Source organism: Melospiza georgiana, chromosome 7 (genome assembly GCF_028018845.1).
Source record: "Melospiza georgiana isolate bMelGeo1 chromosome 7, bMelGeo1.pri, whole genome shotgun sequence".
NCBI classification, from domain to species: domain Eukaryota; kingdom Metazoa; phylum Chordata; class Aves; order Passeriformes; family Passerellidae; genus Melospiza; species Melospiza georgiana.
The window spans coordinates 4595749-4612523 of record NC_080436.1 but is presented as its reverse complement, the minus strand read 5'-3'; the positions used below and the strand labels follow the sequence as shown (position 1 = coordinate 4612523).

Genomic DNA, 16775 nt, shown 5'->3' with positions numbered 1-16775 from the left:
CAGCTGCTGCCTGGATGTCCTTTTCATCTCTTTCTCCAACTTCCCAAGTGCCTTTTGTCCCTGGTGTCCTCCCAAGCCTCGCTCAGCTGAATCCCTGAACCCTCTTCAGCTCCTTCCCCGAGCCTTTTATCTTCTCCCAGTGCTCTGAAAAGTGACTCACTGTTATTTTGGGTACATACAGGAGCTCCATCCTTACACAGATATTTTATGTCTCTCACCTTCGGGCTGCTCACAGCATCCTGTTTCTTTTTGTGGAAGGATCAGGCTGCAGTCTACTCCTTGGCAGGGAAGTTTGGTGCCTGAACGTAGCTGGAGCAGAGTTGTAGCCTCCCACTGAAAGAGGCAGCCACCATTTAATTTGCCAGAATCCCTAAACCCTGTATTAGGTCCAAGTTTTGCAGCTGAAGTTGCATTTTTAAGCAAGATAATCCAGAATTTATCAGGATTTCCGAGGATGGACTCGCTCCCCTCTTGCTGGGGCTGTAGTAGATGCAGTGTAGGTGTGTTGTGGTGTGGGAAGCTGCTCACCATGCTCAGCAGGAGACCACCCAGCTCAGAGCTTTTCATAAAAGAAGTGTGAGGTTTCAGTCTAGAAGCTCCCAGGAACAAAATTAAGCGGCTCTCTGTGTTCATTCATGGAGCTGTTTGTTCCTTAGGAAGGCAAGTTTAAATTGAGCTGAAAAACAGCATTTAGAGAATCACAGAATAGTTTGGGTTGGAAAGAACCTTAAAGCTCATGAGTGCCACCCCACTTCTGCTGTCCCAGGCTGCTCCAAGCCCCATCCAGCCTGGCCTTGGACACGTCCAGGGATCCAGGGGCAGCCACAGCTGCTCTGGGCACCCTGTGCCAGGACCTTACTGCCCCCAGGCAGGAATTTCATCTATCCCTGCCCTGGGAAGCCATTCCCTCTGTCCTGTCCCTCCATGCCTTGTCCCCAGTCCCTCTCCAGCTCGGGAAGGGGCTCAGGGGTCTCTCTGGAGCCTTCTCCTCTCCAGGTGAACATGCCCAGCTCTCCCAGCCTGGCTCCATCCTTTGGCACCCTCTGGGCTTGTTCCAGCAGCTTCACATCCTTCTTGTGCTGGGAGTTCCAGAGCTGGCACTGCAGGTAGGCTCTCAGCAGAGCAGGGTGGAGATGGAGAATCCCAGTGAGATTCCTTGTGAGAAATATCCAAAACTCTCCACAACCATGCCCAGTGCGTTGTTGTGTTAAAACTCATCTTCAGGCTGATCCCTGCGTGGTCTGGCTCTGTTTGAGGAGCAGCACCTGGAAGGAAAATGCCACAGGCTGGGCAGGTTTTCAGCAGAAGCAGCCCTGAGGTTTTGTGCCATGTCTGAGAGGCCACCTGGTGTCAGTGGTTTGGGGATGAATGCCAAGGGAAAGCTCCCTCTGAGCAGAGCCATCCGTGACGTGGGGAATCCTGCTGCCACGGGGAGTGCAGGGAACATCTGCCCTCATCCTTTAGGATTTGGGGAGCAGCTTTCTGGGTTTTCATGTATTCAGTTCATCTGCTGGGTCTTGGGGGGAAAACAATGGAAAATTTCTGTTTTTTAAGAGAAATCTTAGCCCAGGCGTGTGTTTTGGTGTGTGCATCCAAGTAGGGCAACCCCTGCCTGTTCTGCCAGAATAAAAAGGTGTTTTAGGAAAAACACCTTTCCCTAAAAGCCATTTCCCTGTGCTACCCAGGGGTTTGAATGGGTTGAGGTTACTTGAATTTCTCTAGGAAGCTGCCTGTGTATGACACTGTCTTAAAAGGCTTTTTTTTCTGTATTTTAACATGCATCTTCATTGTATTGAACGGACAACAAGCATGATCGTGGTCCTAACACAGCTGGTACCTGACTAAATCCATTATTTGGAAGTAAAGCCCTTCCAGAGGGGGCTACAGGAAGCTGTGGGCTACTTACCCATTTGGATGGGCTTCTCTTCCACCATGGTCTGGATTTCTACTTAAAACTGCAGCCTTTGAGCTCTCTGTGAGTTTTCAAAAGCTGTGGAACAGCATTCCTATTACAATTTGTTGTTTAGCTGCTCCTTTTGCTGCTTTATTTTTGTCATGATGAAGGAGATGGGCACATTTTGGGGCTTGTTGGACAGCTGGGAGTCCCTTGGCTGGTGACACAAATGAACTCACTCTCCTGCTAATAAGAGCCATTTATTTGCTGTTTGAAATACAGTGGGACAGGAAATTCCTCAGAATTTTGCTTCACCTTCTCTTTTGGCAAAGGGTAGTGGCCTAAGGCTGAGGAAGGGCAGGGATGGATGGGATGTTGGGAATTAGGAATTGTTCCCTGGGAGGGTGGGCAGGTCCTGGCACAGGGTGCCCAGAGCAGCTGTGGGTGCCCCTGGATCCTTGCAAGTGCCCAAGGCCAGCTTGGATGGGGCTTGGATCCACCTGGGATGGTGGGAGCTGTCCCAGGTGGAATTTTTATTTTTTTTTTTCTCATGGGAGTTTTTAATATGTAATTTCAGAATGAGACTTTCTGGCTCCTGCTCCATCTCTTCCATGTTTAATTCTCTTCTCCAAAGTGTCATTTTCCCTTGAAGGAAGCTCAGAGTGAGATTAGAGAGAAGCATGTGAGAAATCCATGTGGGTTTGTCTCTACAGAAGTGCAGCTGGGCTTCCTCCAACTCTGCATTTTGTCCTGGGGATCTGCTGAGGAGAGAAGTTTCCTGTTCTGAAAGCAAGACAGATGGATCAAAGAGGTTCAGTTGCTGGGTAATGCCTGGAGCAAAGAGGCAGGTGAAATTACATTCCCAGGAATCACAGAATCCTGGAATGAATTGGGTTGGAAGGAGCTTTAAACATCATCCAGTCCCACCCCCTGTCATGGGCAGGGATGCCTTCCACTATCCCAGGTGGCTCCAAACCCCAGTGTCCAGCCTGCCCTTGGACACTTCCAGGGATCCAGGGGCAGCCACAGCTTCCTGAGCCTTTTAAGAAGAGCTGTACATTTATTTTTGTTGTTTCCTGTTTTATTATTTATTATTTATTTAGATTGGGGATCTTTTTCAATGGAAACTCAAGTGGGTTTTGCTTATCCACGCCATGCAAGGAAACCTCCAGGAAAGGTTTCCCACAATTGTGTGAAGTTGGAAATGAGAAATAGTCCAAGCCGACTCCTTTCATTCCATTATCTTTAATTTCACAAAAAGCTCTGGCTCCATCCAAGACACTCATTTGTTAGAGATGTCACTGATGAAACCAGCAAGGAGATAAAGTGGGATAATGGTTGAAGAGGAGGTGGAGAAACTGGAGTGTCTCCCTTTGGAGCTGCTCTGTCCTGCACAGGCTCATCTGCTGGAGACATCTCTGTTGGAGACGCCTGTGCCATCAAGGCTTTGGTGTGGACCTTGAACTCTCCATGTTCTCATTAAGGAAATACCCCTGGATATTTATCCATGGGAGTTTATAATTTTCCAAACTCTGATGTCCTGCTCTGAGGCGAGAGGGGTTGGAATGAGATCCATTCTAGGCCAAGCCATTCTGGGATTCCTTGCAAACACTGGAAAATGTTACTGGAAAATGTTGTTTTCTGTCTTTTGTGGATGTGGCCTGGTGGGTTTTCTTTTTCTTCAAGTGAAGAGACATTTTTTAATGCTTTAAATCTAAGATGGAGCCAGTAGGATAAGTGGTCTGCTCTTCAAGTTTTGGCTTCCTTATCGTCACAAATAAAATTTCTGTGTAGGTTCCTAATAAATGCTGATGAGGTCTGTTCAGGGCAGGAATTAGGCTCAGGAGAGCTGGATATGTAGAAATGCAGAATCTCTGCACCCTGTTTCTGTCTGCAGGTCTCGGTAGTAATCAGGGAGAAGTTTCCTCGCAATGAATGAGTGAGTGACATTTAAAGCTCCATCTGTTGCCTGCGGAGTGCTGCCTCACGATGTGTTTCCATGGCTGATGGGATGATTAATTTCAGTTCCCATTCACAGAGCAGGAAATATTCCCTGAGCAGGGAGTGACTCCAGCCCTCGCCGAGCTGCAGCGTGCGTGGAGCTCGTAGGAAACCTCGGCTGCTGTTTACTCCCAGCTTGTGCTCCCAGACAGGATCCAGGCTGCCTTTGCAGCACCCACCTGGGCTGTCCCAAAGTTCCCAGGGTGCTGACCTGCCTTTGGTCCAACTGGGCTGTGGTGCTCAAGCTTGTTGGCTAATTCCTGCCCAGAATGCCCTCCCTGGCATTCTGGTCCTTGGAAATGGGATAACAGAGGTAAGAATTGAGTGAAACAGAAGGAACTGTTTCCTCCCGCTGTCCCACCCAGCAGGGGTTTGGAACCAGGTGATCTTTAAGGCTCCTTCCAACCCAGGCCATTCCATAAATCTGTGATAGTTCTTTAATTTGGTGTGGATCCACAGAGGGGCAGGACTGTGCCCTGATCGTGCCCCTGCACGATGCTCGGTGGGATGTTGGTGTCCTGGAGCTGCCCTGCCCTAACCTGCTCTTGGACAACTTTGGGGTTCCTCCAGTCCAGCTTGGCACAATCTTGTCTAGAGGATAAAAATGCAGAATTAAGTGAAGCTGGTAACGTGTTTTTCCCCCCTCTCCTGTTAATTTCTCCTTCTGGGTGGGATGTGTGGAGATGGAGCCAGCTCCGAGGGTGCTGTGCCACGGCTTCGTTCCGCTTCCCCACAAAATCCACTGCTTTTATCCTGCACTGCAGTCAGATACTGCAGCAGCTCAGTGCTATTTATAGCTCTGATCTCACCATCTCGCTGTGTTTCGGGGGGTTTTTAGCAATTTGGGGAGGGGGAGCCCTGCTGGAAAAGGATCCCTGGGTCAGAGGGGATCCCAGCGCTCCAGCCATTGCTGGGAGAGGGGATGGATTTAATTCACAATAATCCAGTGATGCTCGACTGGCACACATCTTCCTGCCAGAATAAACCACCTCAAGTGCTCCCTTGGCTGTGCTCAGAGTCAGCAATTGCTGTTCACCTCCCTTTCCAGGCTGGTTCTGGAGGCAAACTGGGGTGATGGGTTATAGGAACGGCATTTGAGGATTCAGAGCCAGCGTCACGCTCCCCATATGCCCAAGGCATTCCTGCCAGCAGCAACTTGGTGTTTAAATGCCTTTCAAAACACAGGGAATTATTTAAAAATCCAAAACTGTTGCTGGACACTGAGGACAGCCCTGAGGAATAAAGTCAGGGAATAAACACAGGATTTTTTTTGCTTTTCCCTGGGGATGAAAGAGCTGGAAATAATGCTGAGAGGGGGAGATCCATGCTCACACTTCCTCAGCATCCTGCTGGGTGGTTCAGCAGGATGGGGATGATCTGATGGCATCAGCCAAGAGTTTGGGATTCTGAGCACATCCTCTGGCTTTGTGTTTGCTTTCTGTGGGTGCCCAAAGGCTGACGTGCTGCTCTTGGCAGAGCCTGGCCCGAGGGCACGGCTGGCACAGCAGTAATTAAAAAGCAAACTCATTAGCTGGGAATAAAGCCCCGGCCCAGAAAGGGTGGGAGAGAGGGAGAAGCTGAGTCCATGGGCTCTGGAAAGCCCTGGCTGGGGAGTGTCAGCCACCAGGGACATCTCATTCCTGGAGGGCAGTGATTTGGGAGGGCACCAGGCACTGGAGAGTCACTAGAAGAGGTTGGAATGCCCTTTTCTTGGGATTTTGAGAATCTCCCAGGCTTTCTCTGCCATGGGCAGGTGGGATGTGTCCTGATTTCTTCCTCCAGCCTTGAGCAGACTCTCATTCCCCGGGGTTTTGCAGCAGGGTTGGGGAGGTTGATGGGATTTCTTTCCCTTCTCCACAGGGAATTGTTGCAGAAAGAAGAGCTGGGAAGGAGCTGAGAAGAAGTTTTGCAGCAGGTTTGGGGAAGTTGATGGGATCTCTTTCCCTTCTCCAAAGGGAATTGTTGCAGAAAGAGGAGCTGGGAAGAAGTTTTGCAGCAGGTTTGGGGAGGTTGATGGGATTTCTTTCCCTTCTCCAAAGGGAATTGTTGCAGAAAGAGGAGCTGGGAAGGAGCTGTTTGTGTTCAGCAGGACTCGCTCTGTGCCGCAGGGAGGGAGAGCTCAGGGAAAGCATTTCCTGCACTTTCCCTTTGAAGGTGATGTTGGATTTCAAATGTGAGAGGCAGTTTTTCTGCGCTGCTTAAATTTAATTTAAAAAAAAGTATAAGATCAAGGAAAAAAAAAAAAAAAAGAAAGGAAAGAGCAATTTTGGCCACAGCATTTGATATAAAAATCCTTCAGTTTTGTGTCTAGTGGAAAGTGTCCCTGCCCGTGGCAGGGGGCTGGGATGTAATGGCCTTTAAGGTCTCTTCCAACAAAACCCCTCTGTGGTTCTGGGATTCTGTGAATATTTTTTAAATTAACCTTAAGTAAAGGTTATGCTGAAACAGAGTTTGAATTTAAATATTCGTTTGGTGCATCTCGTACTGAATTTTTGATTTAAAATTTTAATGTGCTTTCAGGACTCAAACCTGTATTTCCATCCTTTAAAGACCAGAATGAAAATGCTGTAACAGAGAATGGGAAGAAAATTCAATTATTGCTGTTAGTTTTATTGAAAAGTGTATTCACAGGTTTAGAGTGTCACCTTCCCCTAATCCCTTCCAAAGCACTTGGGACTTATGGAGAAGGTATTTTCCATTTTGAAGTGTGGGAGAATCTACACATACAAAGTCCCCTGATAATGCCTTATGTGAAATGTAATGTCTTTATGTGAAATGTTTTTAATTTTTCCAGTGGAGCCAGGCTGGGGGAGCTGGTTGTGCTCACCTGGGCAGGAGAAGGCTCCAGGGAGAGCTCAGAGTCCCTAAAGGGGCTCCAGGAGAGCTGGAGAGGGACTGGGGACAAGGGATGGAGGGACAGAACACAGGGAATGGCTCCCACTGCCAGAGGGCAGGGATGGATGGGATATTGGGAATTAGGAATTGTTCCCTGGCAGGGTGGGCAGGCTCTAGCAGAGGGTGCCCACCCTGGATCCCTGGCAGTGTTCCAGGCCAGGTTGAACAGGACTTGGAACAACCTGAGATAGTGGAAGGTGTCCCTGCCCATGGCAGGGGGTGGGATGGGATGACTTTAAGACTCCTGCCAAGCCAATCCATCCTGTGATTCCATGATTAAATACTTTTTGTGGAAAGTTCACTTTGCTGTCAAGTCAGAGACTGTCACTTCATTTCCCTGTGTTTTGGGTTTTTCCCCTCAGTGTGTTAAGGACGAGCTGAGAGATGTCAGATTTCCAGTCTCCACCAGCAACTGAGGGGGACTGAAGTGCTTTAGGTCTTAATTAACGTGCAGCATGCAAGCAGGCTTTGATGTACAGCCATGTTTTATTTATTTGGGAAGGGAAACACCAGCAGAATGGTTCTAACTTAGTATAAAAATCATCGTAACACGACCATGGAATTAAAATCAGGCTAACTTGACCACAGGAAAAAAATAATTCCTTATATGCCAAGGATGGGCGGGACAAAAAGAAATTTAAAGATTGATGGCTTTCTGTTCCTACAGGGAAGAAATAAAAGCAGGGAGAGACCGTGAGATAGTTTGTTATTCATAATTAGGATCTTGTCTCCTAATTCATGGCTTTGGCATTTCTCATGGCAGTCCTGAATGTCGTCTTTGTGCCTTGGCTCACGTCACGGCTCCGATTGTGCTCGTGCCTTCTGGAGGCAGGGCCTAGAAAAGCAATTTTCGAGTGTCCCATCAAACACTGGTGCAGCACAGGCAGGTTTTTGTTGTGGGGCTGTGTTCATTGAGCAGGGAGGGCTGGCTGGGGCTCGCCAGGGCTCTGGGGTCAGCGGCAAAGAGGGGAATTTTGGAGCCTGAAATAGCCGAGAGTCAGGGATGACGCAGCCTCTGCCGCAGCCCTGAATGGGAATTGTGGTCCTCATCCTTGCAGCTGTGGGGGCAGGACTCCCATTGCATGGGAAATGGGAGACTGGGCAGGTTTTCTTAGGATTGTTTTCCAGCAGGGAATGGCGATTTAAGGCTCTTTTTTTGGGGGGAGTAAAGTGGGAGGAATGGATCTCAAGGCACAGTCACAAGTGGTAGGGTGTTCCTTCTGCCTGGAACTGGGTTGAGTTTTGCATGATTGGGAGAGCTGGGGGTGTTCAGCCTGGAGAGGAGAAGGCTCAGGGAGAGCTCAGAGCCCCTTCCAGTGCCTGAGGGGGCTCCAGGGGAGCTGGAGAGGGACTGGGGACAGGGGATGGAGGGACAGGACACAGGGGAATACGTGGGATCCCAGAACGGTTTGGCTTGGAGGGACTCAAAGCCCATCCAGTCTCCCATGGGCAGGGACACCTTCCACAGTCCCAGGTGGCTCCAAGCCCTGTCCAGCCTGGCCTTGGACATTTCCAGGGATCCAGGGGCAGCCACAGCTGCTCTGGGAATTCCATCCCAGCCCCTCCCCAGCCTCCCAGGGAACAATTCCTAATTCCCAATATCCCATCTGTCTACGCTCTCTGTCAGTTAAAAACCATTCCCTGTGTCCTGTCCCTCCATGCCTTGTCCCCAGTCCCTCTCCAGCTCTCCTGGAGCCCCTTTAGGCCCTGGAAGGAGCTCTGAGCTCTCCCCAGGGACCTCAAACACAGTGTTGAGGTGAGTTTGAGTGCTTGTCTCTGGGTCAGAGTGTGCTGCTCTCCCCAAAATCCCTGCCTGTGGCTTGAGAATCAATCCATGGCAAGGAATCTCGCTGTGGTCCTGCTGGGCAGAGAGGGGAGCACAGAAAAGGCCACAGGAAGGAAAACAATAGGGAAGTGGAGGGAAGAGCTTGTGGGTTGAAAAATAGCAACACTTCCAGTAATGTGACCTTTTGCCAAAAATGTTTCCATCAAAAAAAGAAAGTCTTCTCCTCCTTCTCCCTGGCTGAGCTGGGTGCAGGGAGGGGTGAACATGCTCCTGGACCTCTGCTCCATGAGAATATTTGAGAAGAAAAACCCTATGAAAACGCTCTCCCTGGGATGGATAAAATTAATGTCCTGACAGAGGATATGGAGAAAAAAACCCCCACCTTTATTTTCCAGTTTTGCTGAAGCTCAGTGTTTCTGAGGGATTAGCCTTTGTTATCCTGTAAATGATGTTCATTCAAAGCTCTCAGCAGAGTTATTGAGGGATTGCCCCGGAGATAGAGAGAGAGAGAGAGAGAGAGAGAGAGAGAGAGAGAGAGTGAGCAAATGTTGCTAATACAGAATACCCGTGAAAGGCAGAACTGTCACTCAGGTGGAATTCAGAAGATTTTTAGTCATTCATGCCATGGCAGTAATTTTTTTTTTTTTTTTTTTTTTTTTAGGAGAAACAAGCTGTGTTCAGTTATTGCAAAGGGGGGGTTGTGGCTTGTCACTGCCAGAGGGCAGGGATGGATGGGATATTGGGAATTAGGAATTGTTCCCTGGGAGGGTGGGCAGGTCCTGGCACAGGGTGCCCAGAGCAGCTGTGGCTGCCTCTGGATCCCTGGCAGTGCCCAAGGCCAGGCTGGATGGGGCTTGGAGCAGCCTGGGACTGTGGAAGGTGTCCCTGCCCATGGCAGGGGTGGCACTGGAGAGGCTTTGAGGTTCCTCCCAAGCCAAACCAGTTTGGGATTTATTATACAACAACACATCGTGGTTTTTGCATGAGTTTCTTAAAGGGAGAGCCTCATGTTCCTGAGCATGGCAGTCCATCAGTTCATCCATGACAAGTCAGCATTAATCCTTTCTGTGAAGTCTCAGATTACTCTTTATCCTCCTCATTTCCAGTGGTGCTGGATGAGTGGAACAGAGCAGTGTGCGTGTTTGGGAGGCACGGATGGGTCACACACACGATGCTCTTTGCGTGTCACAAACACATGGGTTTGTAGGAGCTGCTGCCTGGTGGAAAACTTGTTGATCCCTGAATTCCTGTAGTTACCCCTAAGGGAATGGTGTGAATTTCATGGTGCTGCTCTCCATCCAGACCCTGGTTACTCCATCCTTTGCTGGGTGAGGACTCCACTGACCGCACTCTCGTGCTCTCCCTGCAGTTGACGTGAGCACAGCCTGGTGGAAAACTTGTTGATCCTTGAATTCCTGTAGTTACCCCTAAGGGAATGGTGTGAATTTCATGGTGCTGCTCTCGATCCAGACCCCGGTTGCTCCATCCTTTGCTGGGTGAGGAGCCCGCTGACCGCGCTCTCGTGCTCTCCCCGCAGTTGACGTGAGCACAGCCCTGCCCTTGCAAGTGGCGCCCAGCTCGGTGCCCATGGACCTGCGGCTGGACCACCAGTTCTCCATGCCGGTGACGGAGCCCACGCTGCGGGAGCAGCAGCTGCAGCAGGAGCTGCTGGCCCTCAAGCAGAAGCAGCAGATCCAGAGGCAGATCCTGATCGCGGAGTTCCAGCGGCAGCACGAGCAGCTCTCCCGGCAGCACGAGGCGCAGCTGCACGAGCACATCAAGGTAAGGGGGGGTCGGGGGTGAGGGGATTGGGGGATTGTTGAGGTTGGAAAGGCATTCCAGGATCAGCCATTCCAGCCACCAACCTAGCAGTGCCACCACGGTCCCCAGGCGCTGCGTCCCACACAGCTTCTGAGCAATTCCAGGTGTGATGAGTCTACCACTGTCCTGGGGAACCTGTTCCAGCACCTGGCCACTATTTCAGGGAAGATGTTGTCCCTGATCTCCAGTCTAAACTTTCCCTGGCACAGCTCAAGGCTGTTTCCTCTTGGCCTTGCTCTCCACCCTCCTCTCAGGGTGCCAGAAGCTCCCCCCTGAGCCTCCTTTTCTCCAGGCTGAGCCCGTTCCCTGCTCCCTCAGTCTCTCTTGGCGCTGTGTCGCAGACATCTTTTATGAAAAATCCTTTCCTTAGGATTTTTCCTCCTGAGAAGCTGAGAGGCCTCAGGAACAAAATGTAAACAATGGTTATCTGCTGCTGTGGAATGCAACAGGCAGGTCTGTGATTGGCCCATGTTGGTCGTTTCTAATTAATGGCAAATCACAGCCATTAGTTCACATCACAAATGGCTCGGACAGAGAGTCTGAGCCATAAACCTTTGTTAACATTCTTTCCTATGCTATTCTTAGCTGGCCTTGTGAGGAAATCCTTTCTTCTATTCTAGTTCTTCTACATTAAAACTATAAACTTCTATTTATAGTTTTAATGTAATATATATCATAAAATAATAAATCAGCCTTCTGAAACATGGAGTCAGATCCTCGTCTCTTCCCTCAACCTGAGAACCCTGTGAACACTGTCACGGGGCTGCAGCCCTGTGTTGGTTTGGAAAGAGAGGAGTCTGCTAAGGAAGGCAGGAGCCTCCCCTGAAATGGAGAATGTAAACCCTCCCCACCCCTCTGAATTGCTGTAAATTTTAAATTAAGGGGCTCTCAGGCAAAAATATGGGAGCAGGAAATAACAGTTCTTTAATAGGGAAGAAAATAAAAGGATGAAATAAACAATGCAGTGCACCAGAACAACAGTGACAGAGTCAGAACCCAGCCTGACACCCTGTGGGTCAGGCTGTTGGTGGCAGTCCCATTGGAAATGTGGCTGCAGCCCTCCTGCAGTGTCAGGGGTGGTTCTGTTGGAGCAGGGGGATCTGTAGAGAAGGATGTATTGTTCCTCTGAAGATCCAGTGGAAGGAGAGGCAGCTGCTGTTCCTCTGGGAATCCCGTGGAGAAAGCCGTGCTGGTGTCTCAAACACCTCTGGATTATATCTGGGTAGCAATGCTTGGCTCCTCCCTCTGGGCTCACATCTCCCAATGGGATGTTCTAGTTCTTATCAGCCATGCAGTGACATTCAATAGTCTGTTATCAGCAGTGTCTCCCCAGAGGGAGGATTGTTTGTGGAAGAGATAAGGAAAACTGCCCACTGAACAGAAGACAGCTGCCATACAGATGGCAAATAGAACACAATTTGCCTGGCAATCCAGGACAATGCCCTTCCCAGCTCCATCCCCTTCCCTGAACACAGAAAATGCCTCATTGGATTTGACCCCAGCAGGAGGTTACCTGCTGCTGTGCTCACACATTTTGGGAGTGGTGGCACAGGAACTTCTCGTTGGACGTTTGCCACCAGCACGAGCTGCAGGCTGAGCGTGTGGGCCATGGTGGGACTGCAGGAGCAGAGGGTGCAGGGCAGTGCCTGCAGGTGGGTCTGGACACGCTCAGATTTTGGGAATTAGACACCAGGCAGGGTCAGTGGGCAGTCCAGTGTGGAAGATGGCTGTTGCAAGTGAAAACATGAGACATTATATAAATATTTCCCAGTGCTGGAGTATTGCTATGGCAACGTAAGCTTTCCGAATTGGTAATAGGCTCCTTTTTTCAAAGGGGGATTAGTGCTGCACATGGTAAATAGCCTTAATGTAATATTAAAAAGCAACCTCAATTCAACCTTATATAACTTTCATTTCAATACAAAATGCATGTCAGAGTGGGGAAGATGGGATTAAAAGTTAATGGGGTGTTGTTTACAGACTCCTTAGTCCAGAGAGGAGCTGGGCTTTGTGAGAAGTGTCCCTTTTTGAAGCTGGATTAATAGCAATCACCCCTGTGCCTTGGTGAGTCCTCTGTGCTGTGGCCAGGGCAGAGGTGAGGAGGTGCCTGGGTGTGAATATATTTATATATGGATGTGCAATGTGTGCATCTCTGGGGGTGTGTGTGGAACATTTACATATCCCCATGCTTCTGTGGCTGCACACTGGCACAAGCACTCAGGGGTGGGGGAAGGATGGGGAATTCCTGTGACAAATATTTCCATTATTCCCTTGTAATTGTCCATGCCTGCAGTTGTTTGTCTATGAAAAATCAGGCAGGCTCATTCCCATTTAATGGCCAAGCTCAAGGCAGTGGTGATAGGAACATATTTGCTCTCATTTATGTCAAAGCTTTGACTGACTCTGCTCAAAATCTCTCTAAGGAGGAAGCTGAGCTTGAATTTTGAGATGCCACAGTATATCCAGCCCATTAGGTAATGAAGTTCTTCATCTTGTGTGTAAGCTTGGCTAAATCAGAGCCTTAAAATAGGGATGGCATAATCCTGTACCAAAGGGGGGGGGCTGCAAGGTGATCTCTGAGGGTAGTGTGTCAGTGGGAGCAGAGTTGCTTTAAAAATCAAACAGGCCCTCATTGAAATTAGCCCTGTCATGCCTCACAAAGAAAATATCCCCCAGTGTGTGAGTGTGGTGCATTTTCTCTGGGAAAACATGCTGCTTGTCTCTGTGTGCCAGAGTCAGCCCACGTTTAGGTGACTCTTAGAACTGTCAACTGTGTGAAGTCCAGTGGCTGTGAGTGCAGGGAAGCAATTATTTGGCCCAGAAAATTAAAATATATAACTTTAAATTTGGGCTCAGAGCTGCCTAGCTCATGAGAAAAGCAGGGTGGGAATGTTAAAGCAAATAAAACCCATTTATCTTCTACAAGTGAAGCACTGGAGCTGTGCAGTTTGATATAGAAACAGTCTTGAGTGAATATGCAGAAGTCTTTTTGGAGAAATTTATTTGTTTTTTGGGTTTTGTTTTTTTTTTTTAATACCATGTGGACACAGGCATGAACACCCCGTGGCAGGGGTTGGGAATGGGATGAGCTTTGAGGTCCCTCCCACCCCAAACCATTCTGTGATTCTGTGATAATGTTAAACCCAGAATTGCTTTGGAAACTGTTTCAGTGAAGGGGGTAGAATTTCTGCATTTTACTCTGTTCTGTGTGTGTTGTGCTGTCTAGAATTGATTACTTTGCCTTTTTCCCCTATAGCCTGGCATCCATCATTTTAATCAATGAGTGCAAAATATTTATTTCATAAAATCCCTAAAACCTTTGGGTTGGCAGGGACCCTGAGGATCATTTAATTCCAACCCCCTGCCATGGGCAGGGACACCTTACACTATCTCAGGGGGCTCCAAGCCCCATCCAGCCTGCCCTTGGGCACTGCCAGGGATCCAGGGGCAGCCACAGCTGCTCTGAGCAATGCCAGGGCCTGCCCACCCTGCCAGGGAGCAATTCCCAATTCCCAATATCCCATCCAGCCCTGCCCTCTGGCACTGGGAACCATTCCCTGTGTCCTGTCCCTCCATCCCCTGTCCCCAGTCCCTCTCCAGCTCTCCTGGAGCCCCTTCAGGCTCTGAGCTCTCCCTGGAGCCTTCTCCTCTCCAGGTGAGCACCCCCAGCTCTCCCAGCTGATGAAGCTTTCAAACAGCTCCTTTGTTTCCAGTGCTGACTCCTTTGCTAGTACAGACAAGTCATGCTTTGGGGTTGCTTTATTTCTTTTGCTGCTGTGGTGTTGGTGGGAACAGAGGAACTGGTCTGGCTTGACAGGAACTGAGTAGGGCTGAGCACCCCTCCGTGCCATCCCCCAAACAAAGCAGGAGTGTGAGGAACGCTTCAGTGAGTGAAGTTTGGCCTGGAAAATGCTGGCCTGATTGCCTGTTTTTCTATCCCAGTAGATAACTTTTTCCTATGGAGAGCTGAAGTCTTGGCTTTTTCCAGAGCTTGGAATTGCTTCCATCAGGTCAGTTTTAATCATCTGACCCAGTGCAGGAGGAGAAGGCGATGACTGCCTGAACATGTGATCCTTTCCCCAGCGTGTCCCAGTCCTTGCTTTTGTAGACTTTGTGTTTTGGCCTTCACATAAAAGTGCCGGATTCCCCAAGATGGTGCAAGGTGGAGAGAGCCAGGAAATAAGCGAAACAATATTTGTGGAAGGGCTCTATAATGGACACAGAGCTTGGCACAGGGGAGGAGTGGGAGAACGCACAGGCATGGAGAGAGAGGTGGAAGAAGGGGGAATAATGGCTTTGAGCTGAAACAAAGTTTAGATTGGGTATTAGGAAGAAATTAGTGATGAGGCACGAGGCTTGGAGCAAACTGCTCTAGTGGGAGATGTTCCTGCTCACAGCAGAGGGTTGGAATGGGCTGAGCTTTGCGCTCCCTCCCAACCCAAAGCGTTCTGGGCGGTTCTGTGAAAACCCTGACATGTTTGGGGAAAATAAGCCAAGCCTTCTGAAGGCTTCACTGCACAGAGCAGGGCAGGCTGTTTCTTTCAGCTCTGCAGATTGCCCAGGCCTGGCTCCAGAAGGCACCGAGGGAGAGGCTGGAGGCTGGAGGCACCGGCGGCTGCACCTCTCTCCAGTAGCCACTGACCTTCAGCCAGGTGGGTTTTCCACTCCTCCATGCATTCACCAGATGTGGGATGATATTTATGGCCTTCACATCTGCCTTCCTGAGCAAAACCAAGGATGGAGTAAGGGGGAAAGCCTCTCCGCAGGTCCCGCTGCCAGCTTTGCCTGACCTTTGCTCGCGGAGGAACAGGCAGGGAATTTTTTCCTTTGTGAGTCACTCATTCCCAGCCAAAATCAGCTGGAAGTTACCAAAAGCTTTCCCGTTTGCCCTTCTGGTCAAGGGCTGGATGGAGGAGGCGCAGGGTGGGCGCTTTGGCAGGGCCAGAGGCGCCTCACAGGGAGGGAAGGACGTCGTGGGGAATGTGCTTCATCTGCTGTGTCCCAGCTTGGAGCAGGGCTCTTCCCAGCTCCCGCTGTTTTACAGCCACAGCCACAGGAAACTTCTCAGGGATGCTGATGCATGTCAGTGGTGGGCTGAGCCTCCCAGTTGAGCCTCCCAGCTCCTCGTGGGCCTGAAATCCTCACCTGTGGCTGTGCAATCCCATTCCCAGTTTTCCCACCCTCTGAGAAAGAGTGCGTGCATCCATAGCACAGACAGTGCATCCAGCACAGACAGGATGGGCAGGGAAGCAGCAGCAGGGAAAGGAGTTTTGTGAGGGTGTTTCTTGTGCAGTGATCCTGAAACTGTTCTTTTTCCCTTGACAGAATGAATTCCTACGTTGAGTGAGGGATAGTGACACATCTGAGGGATCAGCCTCTTGTTCAGAGACACGGGGTGAAACTCCCGGGCCATTCCTTTGGTTTCAGGGAGTGAAAATCTTGCAGGAAATCTTCCAGACATATTTTGCCGTGTTGTAAAGAAATGTAATTCTTTCCCAAAGATGTCTAGACTTGATAGCTGTCACGCTGATGCTGAGGGGAGAAACTGCTCCTTGCTTTCATGTGGAGCCACTGCCCATGGAATGGCAGGTTTTCCTGCAGGATGCCCCTGGAGCTGCTCAAGGCCAGGCTGCATGGGGCTGTGGTGGAGGGTGTCCCTGCCCATGGCAGGGAGTGGAACTGGATAATCTTTAGGGTACCTCCCAACCCAACCCAACCCAACCCATTCCAATCACATTGTCCTTTAGGGGGGCTGCTCTCAGCATAGCTCTGCCAGTGCCCAGTGCTTCTCTTTGGTGGCCTCAATCAGTCCACGTTGATTCCTGCTCAGCAGGGAAAGCTGGGCGTGTTTCAGTTCTGCTGCTAGGACTGGTGTCTGCTGATCCCCTGTGGCACCTTCCCCATGTCCCCAGGGACGCTGCCGGCAGCACCATGCTCCTGCAAAGCACCTGCTTGCCTTGGGCTCTGGAAAGGCCAATTTCCATCCCATCCCTGATATCCCAGCTCCCATTCCTGGGCCTGTCTGCTCTGTGCTGTCTTCCTGCAGCAGTTGCTGTGGAGGGGCTCCCCCTGCTCGTTTTTGTGCCGCTGTTCCGCAGCACGCCCGTCCCTCACAGCCCGCGTCCCTTTCAAGAGGAACTTGAAAAGCCCAGCGATACCAGGTGTCCGCCTCTGTCTGGATTCTGGGATGACAGGATTATTCATCTTAGGAAGCTGCAGCTGGGTACAGTCGGTGGTAAAAGGCCAGACTGAACATTTTGTGCCTCGTTACTACTCGAGCGCCTTGGAGCTCGCGCTATTTCCAGACAGTTTCCTGTTCTCTCTTGGTGACCTTGCCTTGCTTTTCTGGCACACTGAGCCCACTCCAAAACTTACACC

The 16775-nt window shown here is 50.0% G+C and overlaps 1 protein-coding gene across 5 annotated transcripts in view; it reads left to right on the top strand.

Moving 5' to 3' along the window:
• HDAC4 (histone deacetylase 4) overlaps positions 1-16775 on the top strand; it is a 181566-nt gene that overhangs the window by 85508 nt on the left and 79283 nt on the right. For all 5 annotated transcript variants that reach the window (XM_058027487.1, XM_058027485.1, XM_058027486.1 and 2 more), the window contains exon 4: positions 10114-10358. In XM_058027487.1, coding sequence (XP_057883470.1) covers positions 10114-10358 — 245 coding nt within the window. The remainder of the gene's footprint in view (positions 1-10113; positions 10359-16775) is intronic.